This window comes from Odontesthes bonariensis, chromosome 15 (assembly GCF_027942865.1).
Source record: "Odontesthes bonariensis isolate fOdoBon6 chromosome 15, fOdoBon6.hap1, whole genome shotgun sequence".
Lineage (NCBI taxonomy): Eukaryota > Metazoa > Chordata > Actinopteri > Atheriniformes > Atherinopsidae > Odontesthes > Odontesthes bonariensis.
In genome coordinates, this window is record NC_134520.1 from 32,507,859 (window position 1) to 32,522,814 (window position 14,956).

Here is a 14,956-nt window from a genome sequence, read left to right on the forward strand (position 1 = left end):
TCCATCTTTAAGGCCTTTTAGCTATTACAAGCCTGTTTCATGGTACTTTTTTTTTTTTTTTTTTTTAATCTAGGCGAAGGTAGAAAAATCTACAGTGATCGTTTAAGAAAAAGTGCAGTTTTCAGGCGTTCCTTCAGGCAAATCACCAGGAATGCTAAGGGGTTAAGGCAGTTAAAATACAATCAGGTGCTACGTTTTTTTTTTTAGTTTTTAGTTTTTTCTTGCCTCTAGGACCGACCCTGTTTACAGTCGTAAATTAAAACACTAAGCAAGTTGTTTTGATTCCTGATGTCAGTTATCTGAAACGTTTCAACACAGGCAGACATGTGTGAATAAACAAATGAGTTTATTGCCCTGGCTTTGATTATCATTTAGCAGTAGAAACAGATGACTTGTAACTCGTCGTCTGGCGCCACCTGCTGGGACAGAGACTGTATCACCACTTTTCATTCAGTTAAATAAAAAGAATAAAAAATGCTTTTAAAATCCACATTGTATTGTTTTATTGAACGTTGTGTCGAGTAAACAATTTATGATCATTTTAAAAATGTGATTTTTTAATTGCACTATGTCTATTGTTGAAAACTATTTAGCTTTTTGGCTTTTTATTGTATTGTATTTAATTTTATTGTGTTTAACGCAATAAAACAGCCCAATCCTTGTACCTGGACTGAAGAATAGTATCTTTAGGCATTTTGTTACTAGCAGCCTGTTACAAGATACATGATTTATTCCCATTTCTATGAAAAATGCCAACGATAACACAGTTTGACTGACAGAAAATAGTATTTTTGAGAAGAGCTATGAGCTGAAAACTTGGCATATCTTAGCATGGTGTGCAGTGTGCGCACTGAAGCCGTTCTTAAGGAAGGGAAACAGGGAGAAAAGGCTGAGCTGTGCCAAATAACACAAGAAGTGGACTGAAAATCAGTGGCAGCAGGTCTGATGGAGGGATGAATCCTCCCCAGAGCCCGGACCTCAACATAACTGATGCAGTGTGGGATCATGTTGGCAGAGAACGGAACAAAAGGCAGCCCACATCCAAAGAAGAGCTTTGGGATGTCCTTCAAGAAGCCTGGAGAACTATTCCTGAAGACTCCTTCAAGAAATAACAAGAAAACCATCATTAATACTAGCATCATAATATGAGTCGTGCATATCTGATAGACTTCTGTGTTTTCTCTCCATGACAAACTCATTTATAATAAAGAATTGATCAAATCTGGCGTAGATTTTAATGCCATAACACGCAGAACTTGGAGATGAAGCAGTTTTTATCACCTGTTTGTGTGATTTTCAGAGAGGCAGCGTTGGATTTTTGCAGCTGTCTTTTACGCAGGCAGGAGTGGACTGTTGTCACATGGCAATCCAACAGAGGGCAAAGTGCAAGTTGTGCTGTAACATTACGGTTTATCATGCTACTTCTCCTGCTCTCCTTTCCCTTCCTCCTCCCGCCTACTGTGAAGTCTCCACCTCGTTTTCTTTATACCAGTCACACAGACTTTTACTCATCATCTTACTTCAAGTGCTATGAATTTGAGCTCTTGTTTTCTGCAGCCAAGGTAAGCCTCATTCTGTAGATACCTGACACAGTAAACAGTAAAGTTTGAATGAATGTGGACCTACTCTTTGTTGTGTGAAGTTTGTGTCTCCTTAAATGTAACTGTGGTGAGAGCATGTGATGGACAGTAAATCTTAGTGGGGGATTACCGGTGAAAAAACGTCTCCCCTGCAGATGCAGAGATTAGCATACTGACATAATAACCACGCAGATATGTTTACACTGGGTTTCAGTCCATCTAAAGAAGTCATTTAATCTTGTACGAAGTTTTAAAAGCCTCCTTGTCTTTGGAAGAAGTGGAAACCTGCCAATGGGGGTGTGACAATAACACTTATTACCAATGCAAATGAATCAGCTTTGGACAATTACCCTGAAAGAAATCACATGATTTTAAGTCTAATACAACTTTACCTGAGATTTGTTGAAACAAATCTTGTATCTTCTCAGTGTAAAAAACACAAGTTCAATAACAAAATAAGGGAGTTGAGCTAAAAGGAGTTTAGTTTATGCCCAAATGAAGTGTTTGGGAAATGCAAAAGTCAGGTTTCATCTTTCATTTCAGTGAAATCCTGCAGTTATTTTCAGTTCTGGTATTTTTCACACTTTCAATTTCCAACGATTTTTCACTTGAATTAAAGAAACCAAACAGTGGCTCTCAGCTGGCAGCATTAAAGAAGGTAAAAGAGGTTTTTCTGCCAACTTGTGATCGAAAAAGAAGGGTGCGTGGATGACTAATCCATTTTGGAATGTCGTCTTTAAAATGAAATATAGAGACTATAATTAGATGTGGGCAGTTTGGGGCTCAGGGACTTTGCAGGAGCAGCTCTCCCACCAGCAGCATGCGCATATGTGCATGTGTGTGGTTAGGTCGCACACTTCCGTTTGTTTTGGTTCCTCAGACGGAGCGCTGACAAATTTAGACGAGCAGCAGCTGAAAATGTTGGAATAACAGCCCAGAAATACACGATTGGAGAGAAGTCACTCATTAAGACTGTTCGCCAAACCCTGTCAGCTATCCCAGCAGAGGTGCAGCAGGGAGCGTGTTTGGGACCCAAAAAGATGATTTTAAACTGAGCACACGCATAAAAAAGCCCCAAATCCTCCCAGAGAAAGAGAAAAGAGGCATTGTTTTGGTCTTTTTTGGTCTTTGTTTCCACTTTTATCCCCTTCAGATTGTTTGTTGTGTGTGTGTTTGGATCTTTTGGAGTCCTATTTGTGTGTCTTTATCCTCATTAAGGTGGTTTTCTATCTCTTTGTGGATGTTTTGTGTTCTCACAGCTTGTTTTATTCTCTTCTTGTTAGCTATTTTTTGTCTCTCTGTAGTTTGTGCATTTTGTAGTCTGCTCAGATAATGTTGAAATCCATTTCGTGTCACTTTGTAGTTGTTTTAGCCTCCCTCAGTGATCACTTTGATTCTTTTGCACCTCTTTCAGGTAGTTTGAAATCTTTTAATAGCAACACTTTGACTTGCCGTGCGCTTGTTTTTGGCACTCTTTTGGCACTCTTTTGTGTCTGTAGTTGTTTCTCGATCTCTTTTTGGATTTTCAGGAATTTGTTTAGCATTTCTTTGTGGCTAATTTGTGTCTTTTGCACTCGTTCTGATCTCTTTCAGGTATTTTTGTGTCACTTTTTCCATTTTGTATTTCTTCTTTCTATACCTTTTTGTAGTTGCTCTGTTTCTCTTTGTTGTTGTAAGCCTCTCTAGTTTTTTTATGTCTTCACAGGTCTTTTTGGACCACGGTGTCATCTTTTTTGTTTCTTTGTAGTTGTTCTGTAAATCCCTCGACAGCCATTTGGATCTCGTCGTCCTTTTCATTTTAAGCCTGCAGACAGTTGTTTTTAGATGTTTTCTCTTCTATGTTGCTCCATGTTTTGTGGATTTTGATGCTTTCTTGCTGCCATTATACATCTCTTTGTGGCCACTTGCTATTTCTTGTCTGATGCCCCCTTTTCGGGTGTCTTTGTGCTTTTTTTTTTGCAGTCATTTTGTGTCTCTTTGTGATTAATTAGTGTCTCTGTAGTCACTTTGCATCTCTTTTAGGTTGTTTGTGTCTGTAGTCGTCTTGTGACCCTTTGTAGCTCTACATTGATCTCCCAAAAAGAAAAAGTCACTTGAAACACAAGCTCTGTTTGACCTTCTTTGCAATCTCAATCAGCAATCCTTTCATTTCTAAATGGGTGAAAATACGTAAAATAAAGTATAAAAACATATTAGTTAAACTAAAGCTTTTGGGCAACTGTGCGTTAAGGTAATATGTGGATTGAGGTACTTGGTGCGGAGCTGCAGGTCTGCAGGGTTACTATGACAAAGATTTCCTTAAATAAAAACACAATCCTTGGCCGACAACCTTTATCTGCAGCTATCGTGATAGAAATTGGACTTTGGGTCAAACAGGCTTGAGGTTCTGCCTCAGCAACAGGCCTCATTATTCCAAGATTTACAAATCTGCTCTGCCTGCTTTTTGTACAGTACATGTCAATGATCCAATCAATGACAGAAAACAAACAATTAGAATGAATGTGACGGCCATAAATCACTCAATCAATTGATTTAGTCACAGCCAACACAACACATTCAATATCCAACATAACTAATAACATGTTAGAATTAGGGCTGGGCGAGTTAACTCATTATTATCGTGTTCATTTGTTAATTATTTAACGCCGATAAATATTTTATTGCGCATTAACGCAGGTTTTCTCTTTTTTTTTTTAATTAAATTTTTTTGGGGGGGCTTTTGTGCCTTTAATGGATAGGAAAGTTCAGAGAGACAGGAAGCAGGGGGCAGAGAGAGGGGGAACAACACGCAGAACAGGGCCGTCTGTTAGACCACCCCTGTTTTATTATTTATTTTATTATTGTAAAAGTCTGTTGCTCACAGGCTTTTATTTTGTTAAAGTCTGTTGCTCACAGGCTTTTATTTTGTAAAAGTCTGTTGCTGTCTGCTGTGGAACAGGAAAAGAAAGTAATCGGCAGATCCACCAAACATGGAGAAGGGTACGGAACTTTTACTCGGCCATTTTCATTTGAAAGTTCTTCCAGACGGCGGAGTCGACAGAACCAAAGTCATCTGTAAACACTGCCAAGTTGAATTGTCTTCTCAGCGTAGTAGTTCCAGTCTAAAATATCACTTAAAGGCAAAACACACAACTGATAGCAGCAAGTCATTCAAGGAAACAGACAGTGGAGCGAGGCTTCTACATAAAAACTACAGAAAGATGCTGATGTTAAAAGTGTGTTTGCACAACAAATGTTATGGCACTTTCATTCATATGGCAGCACATTTAAAATAAAGCTAAATGATAAAAGCTACACACTACTTTTGGATTCATTTTTGGATTTTGCGTACAACTACGATTAATCGCTAATCGTTGCCCAGCCCTAATTAGAATATTTCATGATAATTTAATTAAAGTTTGAGTGATGTAATTATTTAAATATAAAATAATCAAATTTCAAACTCTTACGCTCAAACTGAAAGTGTTTTTGACACTTTGGAACTATGATCATTACCGTTGCTCAGTCAGATATTAGATTTATCTCATGTTCAGTCTTGGCATCCTTTACAACGCTTTACAGGTGTAACTTTGCAGTTTATTTGTATCTTTTAAGGTACTTTTGGATGTCTCTGTAGTTCTTTTACGTCTCTTTGTTGCTTTTTAGTGCCTAAATGTACTGATATGAGTATAAATCTCTGTCAGACTGGTAAGAAACTAAGTTTATGCAATCCTAACATATTTTTTGATTCAGTTCTTGTAGCTGTGACATAATCCGGGATCGACATTGAGATGTTCTGAAACAGTTCGGTTCTCGGAATGAAACAGGAAGCTTCCACCGCGGCTTCAGCAGGTTATCACTGTGTGCGGCTTGTTAAAATAGTCGTATCAATGTTTGCTCTGCCGTGGTCACATGGTCGGGGTGAGGGCAGGTTAACCGTGACTCTTTGGATGCTCCTCTCTGCTCCAATGTGTGTTTCACTCCCAAACATTCATGTAATATTCCCTCAAGAATGTAGGAGGATGGTACATTCTTTAGCTTCTCAGATTAGATTCTGAGAAACATTATCTTAAGAATCACGAAAAAAAAAAATGTTGAAAAAGAGCAAATAGCTGAAAGATTTTGGAGTCTTATAGTAAAATAAAAACACTACATGTACATAGTTTTGGGGGGTTTTTCGGATAAAGTTAATTGTCTAATATTTGATTTAAAGGCATGGTTGGTAATCCTGTTCAGAAACACATTTTGTAATACTGGGTGAAATGGTCCGTCTGTCCTGAGAGAAATCTATACAAGATGTATTTAGAAAAAGGGACGAAAATAATTAGACCTCTGTGGCAGCTGCAGGACTGAGAAAAAGCTGACCAATCCGAGATCAGCGGGTCGCCTACAAAAAACCAATCAGATGCCTCTGCTTTCTGCCTACGCCCCCCTCTGTCGGCTCCCTGCTCCGTGTGCGCATGCGGTTCTACCGGCTTTGGATGAAGCACTGACGGAATGGGGAGGGGGGGGTGGAGCTTAGAGGAGGGGACACTTTCGAATCTTGCTAGCTCTCTTGCTAGCTCTCTAGGATTACCTACCATAGCTTTAAGTCCAAACTCTAAATGTTTCCTAACAAAACGTTTACTGCTTCAGACAGCGCAGTTAAAACTATTTTTTTGCTCATGTTAGCTTTTGTTTGCTCCTCTCAGTTCTTCTTTTTGGTGACTTCATGACCCCTACTTGTTGTGGGTCTTAAGTCTTGACTATGTCAGATGCAATACAATCAGAGTTTACAAAGCGACAGGAACACAGTTACACTGGAAAAAATGCCCCTCCAAACATAAGTAAAAAAAAAACAACAAATAAAAGACGTTTTTGCTTGAAATAAGCAAAAAAAATCTGCCAATGGAACTAGTGAAAACCGGCTTGTCAAGATTTCTTGAAATAAGATGTGATATTTAGGACTTTTGAGATAAAAGTGATCTTGAAATGAGCTTAAAAACCTCTTCAAATGTAAAAAAAAAACTTGTTTCATGTGAAATATGACTCAAAACAATTTGTTTTCAAGACTTTTTCACTTAACAAGATATTCCAGATGTATTGTATTAAAACCAGTCCCTATATCTGGCTGAAATAGTACTTGTTAGGCAGTTGTGTCTTATATTAAGTGTAATGAGATACTCAATGAGACAAATATACTTGGTAAGATTTAGATTTTTTCCAGTGTAAAAGCATGTTTGTGGCTCATCGTCATGATCTCTCTTCCGGTCACAAGCTTAGCTAGGGTTTGCAGTGACTAAGCTTTTAGTCGGCCTTGACCTCATCATATCCAGTAAGCGTTTTTTAAGGCTGGCTGCATCTGAACTTATTTGCAATTTGCCTCATTTTGTAGCTGATGTGGCACAAGCTAAGATAAGTGCTGAGTTATTCTGAAAAGTCTCACTTCCCTAAAGTAAATTTGTCCTGCATCACTTCCTAGCTCTTCGCAGACTCCCCATATAGCCGACACCCATCATGGAAGAAATGCATCAGATGGATCTGACTTACGTGACTGAGCGCATCATCAGCATTCTCTGCCCTAAAGAGTGTCCGGAAGACACATACCTGCAGAACCTGCAGGAGATTGTTCCCATGCTGCAGTCCAAGCATGGTCACAACTACATGGTGAGTTGGGTTGGATATTCATGACCAAAGGTGTGTCCACGATGATATGAAACTCTGTGTTTCAAATCAAATCGTTGGAGTAACATACTCATAACAGGGTGTCACTATTTTCTACAGTTTATAACTAAACTGCAAACCCAAACTTGTATTAGGTGGAAAAAAATCCTCTTATGTTCCTTACACAGTCTAAAGTTTCTTGTTATTCACATTTAGATATTTAGATTAATCTGAACCAATGCTCAAACTTTCGGAAGTCCAGAGCGGCCGTGGTACGTATAAACTTTTTTTTTAATGGTTTTCCCGAGATAATGAGATAATTATGAAATGATAATTATACAATAATTAATTATTTTATAATGATTATAAAATATTATTATATAATTATATAATAATATAAATTATTATAAAATATTATAATTATTATAATTATTATAATAATTATTATTTTATGATATAATTATAATTATATCATATATAAATATGATAATTACAAAACAATGATGGTTTTCTCGAGATAACGAGTTAATTTACTGATGGTTTTCGAGGCCACTTTTTCTCCCCAGTCCGCCCCTGTTTACATGTGTTTATATGTATTTCTGGCAAAGGTTTTAACCCATTTTTACCCCCGTTTCATTGAAAACTGAATAAAGTAGCCTATGAATCAAACATGGAATGTAGAGCGTTTGTGTAACAATTCTGATGTGAAAACGCACAAAGCAAATCCCGCTGGTGTAACAAGCATTTCGTTTTCTCGAGATAACGAGTTATTTATTACGGAAGCGTATTGCATTCACTTAAAAAAAACAAAAAAACTCAAACTAATTTTTTCTGTTTTTCGGTCTAATTTATTTTTGGTTTGTTTTTCGGGGTAATTTTTTCTGTTTTTCGGGGTAATTTTTTCTGTTTTTCGGGGTAATTTTTTCTGTTTTTCTGGCTATTTTTTTTCCGTTTTTCGGGGTAATTTTTTCTGTTTTTCGGGGTAATTTTTTTTGGAAATATTTAGATATTTTGAAATCCTGCGAGATTATGCAGCCTGCAAGTGACTCCGGTGGACCTAAGGTGACTCCTGCCCCCGCCCATACATGCCCCGTCCTGAACACTTTGAAACATTGCTATGTCCAGGAGATCTGAACGGGCTTTCCTTCTGAACAAAGTCTTCAGGCGCCTGCGTAAAGTTGACAGACTAACAGTTATACCATCTACATGACTTAAAGACAGGACTATCTCCCAGTGGCTTAAACCTAGGTCAAAGTAAAACTTGATTAAACTAAACAAACCAGTCATGTTTGCTTCCATTAAATCGAGCCCTCATAAAGGAATGAATGCGTAAATGTCCCCCTAAAAACAGAGGGAGAAAAAATTACTACGAAAAAAACCCCAAAAAATAAATTAGAGTTGTTTTTTGTTTTTTTTAAGTGAATGCAATACGCTTCCGTAATTTATCTCGTTATCTCGAGAAAACGATAACGGCACCTCTCGTGCATCATTCGGTAACCATGGAGACGGCCTGGTCCCCTCAGCAGGATCACTGAGGTGTAAACGCCTGCTGAGCTGCAGTCGAGCCCGCCGTCTCCTTAAATGACGCGGGCTGATATGAAAGTTACCTCTACAAGAAAAACAAATTGCAAACACGTAAAACACGTATAAACAGGGGCGGACTGGGGAGAAAAAGTGGCCTTCGGTAAATTAACTCGTTATCTCGAGAACACCATCAGAAAAAAGTTTCCACGTCCCACGGCCGCTCTGGGCTTCCGTACACACTGTACTTCAAAGCACGCACAATCATTTCTGAACATTTCTCTTCTTCTGTTCTCATGCAGCTCGTCAACCTCTCCCAGAAGCATGAAGCTCTCGCCAGAATGAACCACATTGTAATTGTAACTCTTAAAACACAGTTGTGTGAGGCTTGTTGTGACATGGCCATATGATTGTACTGTACAGATGTGTTTTTTTCTGGCAGGTTTTGGACACAGGTTGGCTGGATCTGTTGGCTCCGAGCTTGGATCAGATCTTCAGGGTGTGCGCGACCATGGAGAACTGGCTGCAAACTCATCCGAAGCGCGTCTTGGTGTTACACTGCAGGGTAAACATGGTGCTGACATGTTCTTTAGAATGAAAGCAAGCAACAAGCAGTGCATTTACGCTGGTTCTGCTCGTCCTCAACAGGGAGGGAAAGGCCGGCTTGGAGTTCTGGTGGCATCGTACATCCACTTTAGCAACGTGTCAGCCAGGTAACACTGACCAACACTGAACATCTGCATCCTAACAGAGACAAAATAGTGACTTTTTCAGATATTTCTGGCAAAATGCTGTGAAAAGCTGTGAAGCAGAGTCTGATGAAACCCTGTGGAGAGTCAGAACACAGACGAAGTAAAACCTGTAAAAGATTTGAATGCAAATCGGAATCACTTTCAATTAATTTGCCAAACACAACATTGACCTTGGCAGAGGTTTAATCTTTAATCTTTTTTTTTAATAAACTTTTTTTAACTTCACAAAATCAGAGTAACAGTAGTTATGAAAGAAATAGTGTACAGTAATAAACAAAGGACATAAAATGAAAGAAGAACATAATTAAAAATACAAAAATACAACGATAGAAAACTGTTAGAACAGAAGAGAGAAAAAAAAGGAAAATTAAAAAAATTAAAATTAAAATTGAAAAAAAATTACACAAGTAAATGCGAGTTACAAGAATAAGTTATAGTCTTTCCAAATACTTATTGTTTTTATAGCCTTTTTGTTAATTGAATTTGAGATTGAGTCAAGATACAATTTTACATCTATTACAAAGAGGTCGAAAAGTGGTTTCCTGTGCATTATTTTACTTTTATGAATATGAAATTTAGCAAGCAACAATATTAGATTGATAAGGTATGTGGGAGAGGAATCGTTCGGCTTGAAATCTGTGATGGCAGAGGTTTAATCCTCAACACTGATGCATCCTGCGTGACGTCACTCTTTTAATTTCTTTTTCTGCAGGAGGGCAAAAAGAGAGAAAGTGTATACCTGTTGTAAAAGACGTTAAACTATTCCATGAGTCATCATTTAAGTTGAGAAGCTTTTCAAGTCAAGTTAAGTAAATTAAGCAGAGATTCAATTCAATTCAGTTTTATTTATATGGCGCCGAAATCCCAACAGATGTCATCTCAAAGCACTTCGAAGATGCAGCCAAGTAGCTGATGGAACAGGATGGGAAACATGACTCCGGAACAACTTTGACTGAGTGTGTTGCTGCAAGAAATCTTAATTTTTTTCTAATTGGAGCAAGCTCCCATGAACACATGAATGAACTTACAGCTGGTTGTGTTTGCAGATCAAAGAGCGCTGACAGAACAATAGACAGAGGCTGATCTCCTGCACGTCTTCACCAGCCAAAGGGCAGCACAGCTGATTAAAGAGACTCTGCGCTGCATGTTATTTGGCTTTGGGGCAGGGATCTTTGTGCATGCCAGGGTCAAATATTCTCAGACAAAAGTAAACATGACAGCCTGCTGCTGCAGCCATATCCTCCTTAAAGTAAAAGTCAGCTGTTTAAAGCACGCGCCTGTTTGCATTCATTGTGCCACGAGATGCTGGAAAAGTTCAGGTCGAGGCGAATCAGCTCCACTGGTGTGCACGTGTGTGCGTGCCTGCAAATCATGGCCGATCTGTTGAGTCATAGTTGAGAAATATCTGATTGTGACCATTGTCCCTCTGGGAATGATCTAAATGCTTGTGTGCACGAGTGCAGGTCTGCAGAGGATTGTGAAAGACAGTCACGAGTGTGGAAGTTTTTCTGTGCCGTCAGAGTTTGAATACAAATTTCTAATATTGAATTTTTACAGCATCACAATCAGACTTTGAATTTGAAAAACCATAGCAGTGTAAAAAAAAATCTATTTCTAAAAACAAAAATCAGTTTAAAAAAATCTAAAAATTCAGTGGAAAAAAATTCAACGTCTAAAAATTAAAATTAGGAAAGTAGAATGTTTTTCCACTGAATTTTTTTAAGTTGAATTTTTTTCCACTGAATTTTTTTTAAGATGTTTAATTTTTTTACACTGATTTTTGTTTTTAGAAATTATTATTTTTTTTTTACACTGATTTTTGTTTTTAGAAATTATCATTTTTTTTACACCGTTGGTTTTTCAAATTCAAAGTCTGATTTTGATGCTGTAAAAATTCAATATTAGAAATTCGTATTCAAACTCTGATGGCACAGAAAAACTTCCATACATGATATCCAGTCACACATTTGTTGTTTTTTTTTTTTGGTCCACACGGCAGCTAAAAACTACACATGTTCCCGTCTCTCAGTGCAGACCTCTCTCTGGACCACTTTGCCATGAGGAGGTTCTACAACGACAAGGTGTCTGCTCTGATGACACCCTCACAGAAACGGTGAGAAACTGCACGGCGAAGGTCAAAGATGGACTCTGATTGTCACCTGATTTTTCCTCATGTGAAACTGCTATGACATAAAATAACCACATTTCCATTGGGTTCTCTGTGACTGATGCGAGCTGCTCTTCAGGTATGTGTGGATGCTGGGCAGCATTCTGAAAAGAGGACTGAGGATGTGTCCCTCTCCGTCTTTCCTCCTCTGTGTTGTTCTTCACGGCCTCCCCAAACTAAGACCAGACGGAGGTAAGCAGCAGGAGTCCTCTATCCTCCCTTTCCTCTAAACTGATTCTACAGCAGCTTTGCAGTGAACGTTGCTTTGGTGTCTGAGTTAAAGGGATAGTTCGCCTCTTTTGACATGAAGCTGTATGACATCCCATATCAGCAACATCATATATGAACATCTTCTTACCCCCTGCTGCGTCCTGTGAGCCGAGTTCCAGCCTCACTATGGTGTTGACGAAGCACTGCAAAAGTCGGTAAGACCAAAAGTCTTACCAAGTATATTTGTCTCATTTCTAGTCAAAATATCTCAGAACTAACACCAAAACGTGAAAAAGATGATTTTGATTCTCTATCCCCTTTAAACAAGCTTTTTTTGACATTTGAAGAGGTTTTTAAGCTAATTTCAAGATCACTTTTATTTCAAAAGTCCTAAATATCACATCTTATTTCAAGAAATCTTGACAAGCCGATTTTCACTAGTTCCATTGGCAGATTTTTTTGCTTATTTCAAACAAAAACGTCTTGTATTTGTTGTTTTTCTGACTTATTTTTGGAGGGGCATTTTTTCCAGTGAGGTAGTCCGGCTAGTTGGCTGGGATTTAAAAAATAAAGCGTTTTTCTTCTCAAAACAATATGCGTTCAAAAGAGTATTACATTTGCATCACAAAATTGTTTTCCAGGAAAAAGTCAGACCTCACAATCGCTTGGCCCTATTTTCTCTCCCTTCATATCACTGCCTGCTGTGTAGACCGAACAGTAAACACCGTTTGGCTCGCAGTGATATGAAGGGAGAGAAAATAGGGCCAAGCGATTGTGAGGTCTGACTTTTTCCTGGAGAACGATTGTGTGATGCAAATGTATTACTCTTTTGAACGCATATTGTTTTGAGAAGCAAAACGCTTTATTTTTTAAACCCCAGCCAACTAGCCGGACTACCTTCATCAACACCAAAACGAGGCTGGAACTCTGCTCACAGGACGCAGCAGGGGGTAAGAAGATGTTCAGAAATGATGTTGCTGATATGGGATGTCATACAGCTTCATGTCAAAAGAGGCGAACTGTCCCTTTAAGGGTGACAATTGCAAAAGCACTTTTCTGGATGGTGTTTGTTCATGCGTAGGGATCATAACTCACCTGCAAAAAGAACAATAACTCTCATTTCACTAAAAGGAAAATGAGGAGGAGAGTAAAAAAGTCTTCATCCATTTTTTAAAAACGCATTTAAAAACAACATGCTGGCCTCACTTGTTCCAGTTTATTTCCTAAAGGGTTCCACTGTGTAAAGCATCTATGAGTGAATTTAAGATTCTGATGGTTTCTGGTTTCTTCAGACTAAATAATGATGCTTCCTGCACAATTTAATATGATCTTTTCTGACATTTTCAGGATGCTGTCTTTTCCTGAGGGTCTACCAAAGTCTGCAAGTCGTCTGCACATCAGCAGTCCAGTGAGAAATACATCATCTGCACGCGGTAAACTTTGTTAGATGGAGCACAGGAAGTAATGTGTGTTTATCTCCATCTCAGCCACGTTAGTGCTGCTCAGACTGACCGTCTCTACTTCGTGCTTCAGCCGGCTCAGCTGCTCAAAGGGGACATCATGGTGAGCATGACTTGTAATCATGATATGGGACGTTATTTTCTTTATGTTTCACTACATTTGTGGAGGCTGGCTGTTGAGTTGATGTGTTTTGTTGAAACACCCAGAAGCTTTTTAGTCATTTTTTAAAAATCTAATTTCTTTAGGCCAACTGTATCTCTACCTGTTTCAACTACATTCACTGGGAAAAAAATCAAAGTCTTACCAAGTATATTTGTCTCATTTCTAGTCAAAATATCTCATTACACTTAATATAAGACACAACTGCCTAACAAGCACACAGAACACCCACCCACCCGACTGGACCAAAATAATAATAAGAAGGTTTTAGTAACAGAATAAAATGAAGACATAGGATTTCAATGAGGGATAGCATGACTACAGAGTGGGCTATAGTGCGGGCTCAAGCCACAAGACTCTAAAGACTACTGACATCTTCTAGCTTAGTCTACACTGGAAAAAAGTCAAAGTCTTCTATTTGTCTCATTTCTAGTCAAAATATCTCATTACACTTAATATAAGACAATTGCCTAACAAGTTCTATTTCAGCCAGATATAGGGACTTGTTTGAAGACGATACATCTGGAATATCTTGTTTAAATGAAAAAGTCTTGAAAACAAATTGTTTTGAGTCACACATCATATGAAACAAGCTTTTTTCTTTTACATTTAAAGAGGTTTTTAAGCTCATTTCAAGATCACTTTTATCTCAAAAGTCCTAAATATCTTATATATACATTATATTTTATTTCAAGAAATCTTGACAAGCCGATTTTCACTAGTTCCATTGACAGATTTTTTGCTTATTTCAAGCAAAAACGTCTTTTATTTGTTGTTTTTCTTACTTATTTTTGGAGGGGCATTTTTTCCAGTGTTGTCCTTCCAATAAAAACATAAACCAGGAATTATCATGCCACAACAGGAGTGCTTGTATCTTAGTGTCTTTACCTTCATCAAATCAAATCAAATTTATTTGTATAGCACATTTCATGTACAAAACAATTCAAAGTGCTTTACATGAAACAAAAGCATTGCAGCAGGGAGTGGAAGAAGCATTAAAAATACATCAAAGAACATAAAGAGAAACAAATAAAATAATTTAAATGAATTTAAAAACAAGCAACAGTCCAGATAAATTAAAAGATATCGTGCAGATTTCATGCATAGACACATGAGAAAAGAAACGTTTTTAACCTGGATTTAAAAATGTCTCCATTTGTTTACGTGTTCTTCGTGGAGGACTGACATTGTCCGGTGAGCTGCACCAATTAATGAAGCAGAATCAACCTGTCAATGAACAGAATTGTACTTAAAGCAGGGCTCAGTAATACGGGGTTTGTTTACCATGCAATACACACCCCAAAGCTGTAGGGGGAGCTCCGTAGAAAATAGGCGACAGTCTAGCCAGAATGTCGTAAACCCACCAGAGGCAATTTACGGTTTATTTGTCCTGGGTCCGCATGAGAAAGTGAACACAGTCACACACACACACCCAAATAGTAATAATAACAGTCCTAAAAAGATCATTCTGGAAACGATCGTAA

General features: G+C 38.1%; 1 protein-coding gene across 1 annotated transcript in view; it reads left to right on the plus strand.

Annotated features, from left to right (window-relative positions):
- Window positions 1-7,055: 7,055 nt before the first annotated feature.
- The window catches only part of LOC142399996 (tensin-3-like), a 63,723-nt gene continuing 55,822 nt past the window's right edge, over window positions 7,056-14,956 (plus strand). The window contains exons 1-7 of the mRNA XM_075484555.1: window positions 7,056-7,205; window positions 9,026-9,076; window positions 9,166-9,288; window positions 9,372-9,436; window positions 11,505-11,588; window positions 13,200-13,260; window positions 13,386-13,415. Of these exons, the coding sequence (XP_075340670.1) occupies window positions 7,056-7,205; window positions 9,026-9,076; window positions 9,166-9,288; window positions 9,372-9,436; window positions 11,505-11,588; window positions 13,200-13,260; window positions 13,386-13,415 (564 nt within the window). The remainder of the gene's footprint in view (window positions 7,206-9,025; window positions 9,077-9,165; window positions 9,289-9,371; window positions 9,437-11,504; window positions 11,589-13,199; window positions 13,261-13,385; window positions 13,416-14,956) is intronic.